The following is a 13319-nucleotide window of genomic DNA, read 5'->3' as shown; positions in this document are numbered from 1 at the left end:
CAAACCTTCTTGCCACAGCTCGCATTGATGTGCCATCCAGGATAAGCTGCACTACCTGAGCCACTTGTGTGGGTTGTAGACTCCGTCAGAGTGAAAGAGTGAAAGCACCGCCAGTATTCAAAAGTGACCAAAACATCAGCCAGGAAGCATAGGAACTGAGAAGTGGTCTGTGGTCACCACCTGCAGAACCACTCCTTTATTGGGGGTGTCTTGCTAATTGCCTATAATTTCCACCTGTTGTCTAATTCATTTGCACAACAGTATGTGAAATTTATTGTCAATCAGTGTTGCTTCCTAAGTGGACAGTTTGATTTCACAGAAGTGTGATTGACTTGGAGTTACATTGTGTTGTTTAAGTGTTCCCTTTATTTTTTTGAGCAGTGTATTTTCACAGGGGTGTGAATACTTATGTAAATTAGATATTTCTGTATTTAATTTTCAATACATTTGCAACATTTTCTAAAAACATGTATTAACATTGTCATTATGGAGTATTGTGTGTAGATGGGTGAGAAAAAAAGGCTGTTACACAACCAATGTGGAAAAAGGGGTAAGAATAGAGAATAATGTGGTTTCTGAAGGCACTGTATGAAGTATAAAAATACATGTTTATTTGTATTATTAAATGCGTTTCAAATGTCCTATTAATGACATTCTATGCAGATTAGTTACATAGCAAGTGTAAAAAAAATCTGGTTGTTTTTGTATGATTAAATGTTCAAATTCAAATGTCCTATGAATTAAATTAAATACAGATTGTCAACATATGAAGTGTTAAAAATACGGATGTGCTTGTATGACTAAATGCTGTTCAAATGTCCTACGCATTAAATAAGAATGTCCTGTGTCTCTACAGTGCATTTGGAAAGTATTCAGACCCCTTGACTTTTTCCACATTTCGTTACATTATAGCCTTATTATAAAATTGATTTAAAAAAAAAATCCTTCATCAATCTACACACAATACCCCATAATGGCAAAGCAAAATAAGCTTTTTAGAAATGTTTGCAGATATCACATTTACATAAGTATTCAGACCCTTCACTTAGTTCTTTGTTGAAACATCTTTGGCAGCGCTTACAGCCTCGGATCTTCTTGGGTATGACGCTACAAGCTTGGCACACCTGTATTTGGGGAGTTTCTCCCATTCTTCTCTGCAGATCCTCTCAAGCTCTATTAGGTTGGATGTTGAGCGTCGCTGCACAGCTATTTTCAGGTCTCTCCAGAGATGTTTGATTGGGTTCAAGGACATTCAGAGACTTGTGTTGTCTTGGCTGTGTGCTTAGGATTGTTGCCCTGTTGGAAGGTGAACCTTCACCCCAGTCTGAGGTCCTGAGCACTCTGGAGCAGGTTTTCATCAAGGATCTCTCTGTACTTTGCTCCATTCTTCTTTCCCTCAATCCTTTCTCTCAGTCTCCCTGATACTAAAAAACATAACCACAGTTTGATGCTGCCACCACCATGCTTCACCATAGGGATGGTGCCAGGATTCCTCGGGACGTGGCACTTGGCATTCAGGCCAAAGAGTTCAATCTTGGTTTCATCTGACCAGAGGATCTTGTTTAGAGGATCTTGTTTCTCATGGTCTGAGAGTCTTTAGGTGCCTTTTGGCAAAATCCAAGCGGGCTATCAAGTGCCTTTTACTGAGAAGTGGCTTCCGTCTGGCCACTCTACCATAAGGACCTGATTGGTGGAGCGCTGTAGAGATGGTTGTCCTCCTGGAAGGTTCTCCTATCTCCACAGAGGAACTCTGGAGCTCTTTCAGAATGACCATCGGGTTCTTGGTCACCTCCCTGACCAAAGCCCTTCTCCCCGATTGCTCAGTTTGACCGTGCGGCCAGCTCTAGGAAGTCTTGGTGGTTCCAAAATTCCTCTATTTGAGAATGATGGAGGCCACCGTTTTCTTGGGGACCTTCAATGATGCACATATTTTTTGGTACCCTTCCCCAGATCTGTGCCTCGACACAATCCTCAATCGGAGCTCTACAGACAATTCCTTTGACATCATGGCTTGGTTTTTGCTCTGACATGCATTGTCAACTGTGGGACCTTATATAGACAGTTGGGTGCCTTTCCAAAATATGTCCAATCAATTGAATTTACCACAGGTGGACTCCAATCAAGTTTTAGAAACATCTCAAGGATGATCAATCTAAACAGGATGCACCTGAGCTCAGTTTTGAGTCTCATAGCAAAGGGTCTGAATACTTATGTAAAAGGTATTTCTGTTTTTTTTTATGTCTATAAACCTGTTTTCACTTTGTCATTATGGGGTGGATTAATGAGGAAAAACGTAACGTAACAAAATGTGGAAAAGGTCAAGGGGTCTGAATACTTTCCGAATGCACTATTTGTCAAATACAGTCCTCAAATGTGAATTGCCATTAAATCCGGAGAGAAACATAATGTGGATGCATTCCAATCTGCTTTCCTATGCTTTAATGTGCATATGTTGTGGTAATATTAGGTCAAACGTAAATACATCATTTTCTAAATGCTCTTGAATGTTGTGAAGACCTCCAAGACAAGGTAAAATGTATATTGAGTGAACATCAATGGACTATTATGTTAAATTTAAAATAAATATGCTCTGAACTTCATAAAAACTCACATTTCATTCTTACAACATTAAGGGAATGTCCTGTGCAACCTAACTTAAACATTGTATGAATGTCATCACAACTGAGCATATTTTGTGTTTTGGTAACCTATCATAATTTACCCACACTGTTCCCACAACCTAATTACATGTTCTTGGAACCTTTAAAGAACTCAGAAACACTGTTTTGTCAACATTCTTGCAACATCAAATGAATGTTTTGTACACGCTGATACAAACGTTATCTGAATGTCAAAACTACTCAACAGTTTTTTGAGTTTTGGGAGTATGTTGTGTCTCTTGTTATGTCCCAACAATGTTCCCACAAAGTTCCAACAAATTTGTGGGAATCAACAGATGAAATGTGTTGTGGGAACGTTCTTGTAACATAAGGTGAATGTTTTTTGCACCCTTAAAGAAACATTGTGAAATCATCTGCACAGCTGGACAGTTTTGGTGTTTTGGGAACATATATTTTGTCCCCACAATGTTCCCACCAGACTCTTCCCACAAGCTAATTAAACATTCTGGGAACCTTTAAAGAACAGATTACAGATTGTTATAGGAACATTCCTGCAACATCAGGCAAATGTTTTATACAAACATACAAACTTTTTGGGGAATGTTCTGTGGTCGTTGTTACAGATGTTGTGCACAACATTTTAGCGAACGTTAGAACATTCCAAGGACATTTAATATAAAACATTTATAATAAATACATTTGTCTGAATGTTTTTGTATGTTATATTCTTAGTGTTAGATACATCCCTAACTAGAACTTAATGTGAATCTAGGTTAATGTTATGGGAATGTTCCCGGGTTTGCTGGGAAGGCACTATCAATTGTGCACTACCTAGTTGTTGTCAATAAACATTGAATCCTGGATTCATTTCACTGCTTAATTAATTGCAAAGAGATCTGACAAACACACGCTCTGCAGGCAGTCAGAGAAGGGACCCAAATCCGTAAGCCAATTGGAATCAAATGTTTAAACATTTGTGTTTTTCTTTCCATCAATAAAATGGGTTGAAGACCACAAAAACAAAACTCCTCTTGGCTTCCTCTCATTCCCAGATGGTTTAAACTCAAACACAAGACTCTGTGCCAACATTTTTATTTACAGTTTCATAGACACAAACTTAGTCAGATTGTATAACATCACACGATATATATATTAAGACCAGAATGTCTCCATCTTTTCTGAGGTTATTAGGTATTGACAGAGATACTGTATATAGTGAGCTCCAAGAGTATTGGGACAGTGACAATTTTTTTTTTGTTTTGGCTCAGTACTCCAGTACTTTGGTTTTGAAATTATAAAATTTTTATGAATGCAGACTGTCAGCTTTAATTTGAGGAACTATTAGAAATTACAACACTTTTTGTACATAGTCCCCCCCATTTTAGGGGACCAAAAGTTTTGGGTCAAATTCACTTACATTACCGTTCAAAAGTTTGGGGTCACTTAAAAATGTCCTTGTTTTTGAAAGAAAAGCAATTTTTTGTCCATTAGAACACCATCAAATTGATCAGAAATACAGTGTTGACATTGTTAATGTTGTCAATGACTATTGTAGCTGGAAACAGCAGATTTTTAATGGAATATCTACATAGGCGTACAGGAGTCCAATTATCAGCAACCATTACTCCTGTGTTCCAATGGCACGTTGTATTAGCTAATCCAAGTTTATAATTTTAAAAGGCTAATTGATTATTAGAAAACCCTTTTGTAATTATGTTAGCACAGCTGAAAACTGTTGTACTGATTAAAGAAGCAATAAAACTGTCCTTCTTTAGACTGGTTGAGTGTCTGGAGCATCAGAATTTGTGGGTTCGATTACAGGCTCAAAATGGCCAGAAACAAAGAATTTTCTTCTGAAACTCATCAGTCTATTCTCGTTCTGAGAAATTAAGGCTATTCCATGCAAGAAATTGCCAAGAAACTGAAGATCTCGTACAACGCTGTGTACTACTCCCTTCACAGAACAGCGCAAACTGTCTCTAACCAGAATAGAAAGAGGAGTGGGAGGCCCCGGTGTACAATTGAGCAAGAGGACAACCTAACCAAATATCAAAATTTGAAAGAGATGTATCTTCTGCTTGGATAGTTTATTTGATTTAGTCCTATTTTTTTTTTTACTTAGATTGTGCGTTGAGATGGAGACGTGAATCCAACATATCAATTATTCATTTTGTAGACTTAACTATCCAAGCAGAAGATGTATCTCCTTCAAATGTTTATATTTGGTCACTAAATATAATTACATTTTAAATCGACCAGAGCTTGAAACCCTAGGCCTATACTCTAAGTCGGTATTCATGTCATAAGCAGGAATTCCCCTCGACCACACCCAAAAATTGGGGAAGACAAACATCACTGACAACGATGAGACAGGCTATAGGGAGGAGGTCAGAGACCTGAACATGTGGTGCAAAGACAACAACCTCTCCTTCAACGTGATCAAGACAAAGGAGATGATTGTGGACTAAAGAAAAAGCACCAAGCACGCCCCAATTCTCATCGACTGGGCTGTAGTGGAGCAGGTTGAGAGCTTCAAGTTCCTTGGCGTCCACATCACCAACAAACTAACAAGGTCCAAGCACACCAAGACAGTCGTGAAGAGGGCACGGAAAAACGTATTCTCCCTTAGGAGATTGAAAAAATGTGGCATGGTTCCTCGGACGAAACACACATCACGACAGGAGAGACACCACAACACTACATCAAGAGAGGCTTAAGACACCTCATAGCATGGCAGCAACACATGACAACACAGGCATCGGCACAACATGGCATCGACACAACATGGTAGCAGCACAAGACATGGTACAAACATTATTGGGCAAAGACAACAGTATAAAGAGCAAGGAGGTAGAGACAACACTACATCAAGCAAAACAGACACAACTGTCAGTAAATGTCCGTGATTGATTCTTTGAATGAAAAGATGAAGATAACCTGTCCAGTTTGAGTGTTTTTTGCTGATCGTTCCAGTTGCTAGCTGCAGCAAACTGAAAAGAGGAGTGACCCAGAGATGTGTGTGCTTTTGGGACCTTTAAAAGAATGTGACTGGGAGAACAAGGTGTTGTATGTGGAGGATGAGGGCTGCAGTAGGTATCTCAGATAGGGGGGAGTGAGGCCTAAGAGGGTTTTATAAATAAGTATCAACCAATGGGTCTTGCGACAGGTATACAGAGATGACCCGTTTATAGAGGAGTATAGAGTGCAGTGATGTGTCCTATAAGAAGTATTAGTGGCAAATCTGATGGCCAAATCAAATCAAATGTATTTATATAGCCCTTCGTATGTCAGATGATATCAAAGTGCTGTACAGAAACCCAGCCTAAAACCCCAAACAGCAAGCAATGCAGGTGTAGAGGCACGGCGGTAAAGAACCTCTAGCCACTCGAGAGCACCCTTACCTGCCGATCTATAAATTGCGTCTCCGTAATCTAGCATGGGTAGGATGGTATAAGACTGTATCATCTGTATATAAATGGAGGAGAGAGCTTCCTACTGCCTGAGCTATGTTGTTTACGTGTATTGAGAAGACCGTGGGGCCTAGGATTGAGCCTTAGGGTATTCCCTTGGTGACAGGGAGTGGCTGAGACAGCAGTTTTTTAAAACTTTATACACTGCACTCCTTGAGAGAGGTAGTTAGCAAACCAGGCCAAAGACCCCTCAGAGACACCAATACTCCTTAGCCGGCCCACAAGAATGGAATGGTCTACCGTATTAGGGGCGGCAGGTATCCTAGTGGTTAGAGCGTTGGAATAGTAACCGAAAGGTTGCAAGATCGAATCCCTGAGCTGACAAGGTAAACATCTGTCGTTCTGCCCCTGAACAAGGCAGTTAACACATTGTTCCTAGGCTGTCATTGAAAATAAGAATTTAGAAAGGTAAAACATAAATAAAATCAAAAGCTTTGGCCAAGTAAATAAAAATAGAAGCACAACATTCCTTAGAATCAAGGGCAATGCTGATATCATTTAAGAAGGATAACCCAGTGCCAACGACGCGGGCCAAGGACTGTGGCCGATGTGAGTAAGACATTTAAGCATGTTAACCCTTGCAAGGCTGCCCTGACGGCATCCCTAGCTGCATCCTCAGACCAGCTTTCTGGAGTGTTTACAGACATATTCAATCTCTCCCTATTCCAGTCTGCTGTCCCCACATACTTCAACATGGCCATCATTGTTCCTGTACCCCAAAAAGCAAAGGTAACTGAACTAAATGACTATCGCCCTGTAGCACTCACTTCTGTCATCATGAAGTGCCTTGAGATACGAGTCAAGGATCATATCACCTCTACTTTACCCAACATCATAGAATCACTTCAATTTTCTTACCGCCCCAATATGTCCACAGATGATGCAATAGCAATCGCACTGCACACTGCTCTATCCAATCTGGACAAGAGGAATACCTATGGAAGAATGCTGTTCAGTGACTACAGCTCAGCATTCAACACCAAGCTCATCATTAAGCTCGAGTCCCTGGGTCTGAAGCCCCGCCCTGTGCAACTGAGTCCTGGACTTCCTGACGGGTCGCCCCCAGGTGGTGAAGGTAGGAAACAACACCTCCACTTCACTGATCTTCAATACTGGGACCCACAAGGGTGCATGCTCAGCCCCTTCCTGTACTCCCTGTTTAACCATGACTGCATGGTCACGCACACCTTCAACTCAATCATCAAGTTTTCAGACGACACAACAGTAGTAGGCTTGATTACCAACAGTGACGAGACAGCCTACAGGGAGGAGGTGAGGGCCCTTGGAGTGTGGTGCCAGGAAAGTAACCTCCCACTCAACGTCAAAAAAACTAAGGAGCTGATCGTGGACTTCAGGAAACAGCAGAGGGCGCACCCCCCTCTCCACATCGACTGGACCTCAGTGGAGAAGGTGGAAAGCTTCAAGTTCCTCGGCGTACACATCACTGACAAACTGAAATGGTCCACCCACACAGACAGTGTGGTGAAGAATGTGCAACAGCGCCTCTTCAACCTCAGGAGGCTGAAGAAATTTGGCTTGGCACCTAAAACACTCACAAACTTTTACATGCTGTATCACCGCCTGGTACAGCAACTGCACCGCCCACAACCACAGGGCTCTCCAGAGGGTGGTGCGGTATGCCCAATGCATCACCGGGGGCAAACTACCAGCCTTCCAGGACATCTACAGCATCCGATGTCACAGGAAGGCCAAAAAGATCATCAAGGACACCAACCACACGGCCACTACCTGTTCACCCCGTTATCATCCAGAAGGCGAGGTCAGCACAGGTGCATCAAAGCTGGGACCGAGAGACTGAAAAACAGCTTCTATCTCAAGGCCATCAGACTGTTAAATATCACTAGCACATTAGAGACTGCTGCCTATGTATATAGACTTTAAATCACTGGCCACTTCAATAATGGAACACTAGTCACTTAAATAATGTTTACATATTTTGTATTACTCGTCTCATATGTACAGTATATACTGTATTCGATTCTATTGTATCTTAGTCTATGCCACTCTGACATTGCTCATCCATATATTTATATATTCTTAATTCCATTCCTTTACTTAGATTTGTGTATATTGTGGGTATTTTTGTGAAATTGTTAGATATTACTTGTTAGATATTACTGGGGCTTAAACACAAGCATTTTGCTACACCCGCAATAACATCTACTAAACACGCGTATGTGACCAATAAAATTGTATTTTATTTGATTTGAAGGAAGGCTTGCTAATTAAGGTTTTTTAGCAAGCGCCTATGACAAATCAGTACAGGTCATTTCACTGAGCAGCCATTATGAACACAGGCTTTAAAACAATGATCGATAAGGTCATTACAGAAAACACCAGACTTTTATGTGATGATAACATCAAGGAAAATAGCCTTTTCTGGGTGTTTGGAGACATACCTTGTGGAATTAGTAATAATCTGAGAAAGAATTAGGGAGTCCCATTATTTTAGTTGCTTTAGGACTTGGTCAGGTGGTTTAAGCATCTGCCAGTTTAGGTCACCTAGCAGGACAAATTCAGACATAGGGCATTTAGAGTACAGGCCAGTGCTGATGGTGGACAATAACACCCAGTAACAGTCAACAAAGAGCTATTTGAAAGTTTAATGCTTAAAACCGGAAAATCGAATTGTTTGGGGACAGACTTGGTGGAGACAACCGAGCACTGAAGGTGTTCCTTGTTAAAGATTGCAACTCCAACACCTTTGGAAGATTTGTCTTACCGAAAAAGGTTATGACCAGAAAGGTTTAACATCAGTGTTCAAAACACTTTTTCTTAACCACGTCTCAGTAATGACCAACACATCTGGATTGGAGCTGTGAACCCACACTTTCAATTGATCAATTTTAGGTAATAAGATTCTAGGGTTAACGTGTAGAAAACCCAGGCTTTTACGAGAGCAGAAATCAGTGCAGATATCAAGTCTGAATTGCGGCTAGCAACAGTAGATGGTCCAGGGTAGATGTTCCAGTAATACAATCAGGGCACGGCAGAGGATAGAGAGAGCTCTGCAGTGTTGATTTATGACATTTGAATGTGCATTAAATGGAAACAAGATCATATTGTACAGCAATTTCATCAGGAAACATGAATACAAAGCCGGGAAGAGGTGGTTAGAATAGGATGGGAGGCCAAGAGTCTGTTTAACCAATAGAGAGTGGAAACAAACATAGTCTGTCCTACTTTGAAATATGAAATAACACATATGGAATCATGCAGTAACCAAAAAAGTGTTAAACAAATCAAAATATATTTTATATTTGATATTTTTCAAAGTAGCCATCCTTTTCCTTGATGACACCTTTGCACACTCTTGGCATTCTCTCAACCACCTCCATGAGGTAGTCACCTGGAATGCATTTCAATTAACAGGTGTTCCTTGTTAAAAGTTCAATTGTGGAATGTATTTCCTTCTTAATGCGTTTGAGCTAATCAGTTGTGTTGTGGCAGGGTAGCAGTGGTATACAGAAGATAGCCCTGTTTGGTAAAAGACCAAGTCCATATTATGGCAAGAATGGCTCGAATAAGCAAATAGAAATGACAGTCCATCATTACTTTAACCGCCACAAGAAAGAAAGACCCATAGTTACCTCTAATGCAGAGGTTAAGTTCATTAGAGTTACCAGCCTCATAAATTGCTGCCCAAAGAAATGCTTTGCATACTTCAAGTAACATACACATCTGAACAACTGTTCAGAGGAGACTGTGTGAATCAGGCCTTCATGGTCAAATTGCTGCAAAGAAACCACTATAGAAGAACACCAATAATAATAAGAGATTTGCTTGGGCCAAGAAACACTAGCAATGGACATTAGACCAGTGGAAATCTGTCCATTGGTCTGATGAGTCCAAATGTAAGATTTTCGGTTCCAACCACCATGTCTTTGTGAGAATGGATGATCTCTGCATTTGTGGTTCCCACCATGAAGAATTGAAGAGGAGGTGTGATGGTGTGCATTGCAGGTGACACTGTCAGTGATGTATTTCGAATTCAAGGCACACTTAACCAGCACGGCTACCACAGCATTCTGCAGCGATACGCCATCCCATCTGGTTTGCACTTAGGATAATGACTCAACACACCTCCAGGCTTTGTAAGGGCTATTTGACCAAGAAGGAGAGTGATGGAGTGCTGCATCAGATAACCTGACCTCCACAATCACCCAAGCTCAACTCAATTGAGATGGTTTGGGGCGAGTTGGACTGCAGAGTGAAGGAAAAGCAGCCAATAAGTGCTCAGGATATACTTCAAGAGTATTAGAAAAGCATTCCAGGTGAAGCTGGTTGAGAGAATGTCAAGTGTCCAAAGTTGTCATCAAGGCAGTGGATACTTTGAAAAATCTCAAATATTAAATATATTTTGATTTGTTTAACACTTTTTTGCTTACTGCATGATTCCATATGTGTTATTTTATAGTTTTGATGTATTCCCTATTATTCTATAATGTAGATTTTTTTTAAATAAATAAAAACCCTGGAATGAGTAGGTGGGTCCAAACTTTTGACTTTCACTGTATGTGCAATTTGTAAAATATGTTACGTATTTGCAAAATGTACAATATGTTACGAATATGCAAATATATGATATGTTACGAATTCCAATTTTTTGTTGCTAACGTTAGGTAGGTGTCTAGGTGGCTAATGCTAATGCTAATTAGCCAGATGGCTAACATTAGTAGGCTAGGGGATATTGTTACAGTTAGGAGTTAGGTTAAAGGGTTAAGGTTAGCTAAAAGGGTTAGGGTTAAGGTTGAGGAAGTGTTAGCTAGCATGCTAAGTGGTTCCAAACTACATAAAAAGTAGTAAATAGTTGCAAAGTTGCTAATTAGCTAAAATGCTAAAGTTATCCATGACGAGATTAGAACAAAGATTGCTAGACATTTGCATTATATGCCCACCCATCCACCCTCCTTTTAATTTTGCATTAAATAACCTTCTATCTTGTTTAATATGTTTTTATTTATTTTACCCTTATTTTACCAGGTAACCATACCAAGTAACATATACTAATTTAGTTTTCACGGATTTACATGAACTATATTACGCCTGGTCTATGAGACCAGGCTGGGCTGCCTTGACAGTTTCACAAATGACATTTCAGGCGCTTATTTTTGCCTGGAAAATTAAACTGCATTGGAAATCCCTTGTGTGTAATGACGCGTTTGGACATGTGCCCATCACATTGCATCCAATGCAAAAAAATATATAATTAGTGTATTGGTTTATAATTTTTGTTAACCACAAACGGAATATATCGTTATCAATTTGTGCCAGTTCATGCCCTCACCTTTATTTCGTCTCCATAGAAATGTGTCATTGAAGCGTCGGCTACGACCAGCGTCTCGATATATCTTGGAGAGGAGACAAACCGTCGCTTCCGTCCCGTCGCTAGCTCAGCATCATCAACAGGATATGCAGTGCCGTCATCTGTGGCCAGACGGCTTTTATCCTTCACCTGATCAAAAGCTTGGAAAGTCTTGGACAAATTTTGTACTTCGGTCAAAACTCTCCTTTTTATAATGTGCACCTGCAAGAATGATCTCTCTGTTTTACCATGGCCAATAACTTTGGGTTGAATTAGATACACATCCCCATGCGCTATGAAGAACCCTTGCATCCCGTGGCACAGGCTCACCGCGACAACAGATTCCTGGTCGGTGTTCACCTTCCCTGAGAAGAAGCAGCCTTTAAACTCGTCCCCATTCCCCCCTGTCTTGATGATACCACCGGTAAAATGCCCTGATCTGGTTCCGTTGAAAAGCGCAGCCAGATGTTTCGATTGTATGTGCTGAATGGTTAACTTTGGAGCAACAAACGAGTCGTCCGGAGTCAAATTCAATGTGAAGTCCTGGCCGAAAGCTGTCAATCTGAAGCTATGTTGATCCTCGCTCCTTTTCCAGAGCCGACCGCTGGTCTTCACACTGTTTATGACGGGTATGGTCTCCTCGGAGTGGAACAATTCCGACAGCACAACGTTGTTTAAGGACAGGGTTAATAAAGTGATATGTAAAGTTGAACCCATTTTATTACTATCACAAGCACCCTTTATATCAAAGAAACGATGTAAATGTGTGATAAGATCTTTTTTCTTCTTAATCTTCTTAATAGAGAAATTGCTATGAATAAAGAAGAGCGCGTATGACAGGTACCATTCAGTCTTGAGTGCTCAACATAAAATTGCGCTATAAATCTTAATTTTACTTAATAAATCAAAATTAAACAACCACCAATCACCTATAGCCATTGACATCTATAGGAGTTGCAAAACAGTAGGCTATACTAAAAATAAAGAATTATTCTTATAGTTAGTTGAAGTCAGAACTCGAGACCTGTAGCAGACTGAATAAGCGGCGACTTCTCGTGACTGTGGTATTTATACAGCCTTGCTCTTCTTAAACATAGGCCTAAGTGGTTTATTTTTTTATATAATTTGCTCCTGCTCTCTCCACCCCCTCGTGCTTACAGAAAAAAACATAAACTAAAATCAAATTGATCCAATGGGACCTCACTGGCACGCCCACTCTTCAATAGATCCAAAAGATATTCTAGACGGGACAGTCTAAACGGGATCCTTGGGACGTCCCTGGACCGAGTAAGGTCGAAGTAATAGCAGCAAACCGTTGGCTCAACTCACTCCATTACGCTTAGCTCTCTATTTCAGCGGCAAACTGCAGCATAAGTCTGAAAATATAATCAAATCTCTTCCAGAACTGCATGCACACACTTAAGGCTCGAGTCTCATCTTCACGTTCCATCTGACAAGACTGGACCGAAGACAGTACAGTATTTAGAACCTCTGTGGCTGGACTGTTTACCACCAAATACTTGATTTCAGCTCAAAGGAAGCGCTTACATAGATTACATAATAAAGCCGTGAGTGATACATAGAGGAAAGACTTGAGCACATTTTTCTTTCTCTGGAATAATTTTGTAGGCTGTGCTTGTGCTGCTTATTCATTCTCAGTGATTGACTGAGCTCGACACGTGCACATTATTTAGGATCAGTAGGCAGTTTATGGCTATTGCCATTGCCAGTAATAGCCTGGTAGTAAAAATGTAAAATGGCTATTTGTTACACAACAATAATAATGTAATAATTGTGTTTTCGTTAGACACATTAAATTAAGTTAAAACACGCCCACACCTAACACACAAATGTGGAGTTAAATAACATTTCCAAAATTACAATGAAAAAAAATGCAATCGC

At 40.3% G+C, this 13319-nt stretch overlaps 1 protein-coding gene across 1 annotated transcript in view; it reads right to left on the bottom strand.

The window, feature by feature from the left end:
- Positions 1-12453, bottom strand: part of LOC139418736 (ADAM metallopeptidase with thrombospondin type 1 motif, 8a) — a 31275-nt gene extending 18822 nt beyond the window's left edge. The window contains exon 1 of the mRNA XM_071168402.1: positions 11400-12453. Coding sequence (XP_071024503.1) covers positions 11400-12134 — 735 coding nt within the window. The 5' untranslated portion in view covers positions 12135-12453. The remainder of the gene's footprint in view (positions 1-11399) is intronic.
- Between the last annotated feature and the right edge of the window lie 866 nt (positions 12454-13319).

Source organism: Oncorhynchus clarkii, chromosome 10, assembly GCF_045791955.1.
Source record: "Oncorhynchus clarkii lewisi isolate Uvic-CL-2024 chromosome 10, UVic_Ocla_1.0, whole genome shotgun sequence".
NCBI lineage: Eukaryota > Metazoa > Chordata > Actinopteri > Salmoniformes > Salmonidae > Oncorhynchus > Oncorhynchus clarkii.
The sequence above is the reverse complement of the archived record's forward strand: the minus strand, read 5'-3'. Positions and strand labels throughout refer to the sequence as shown.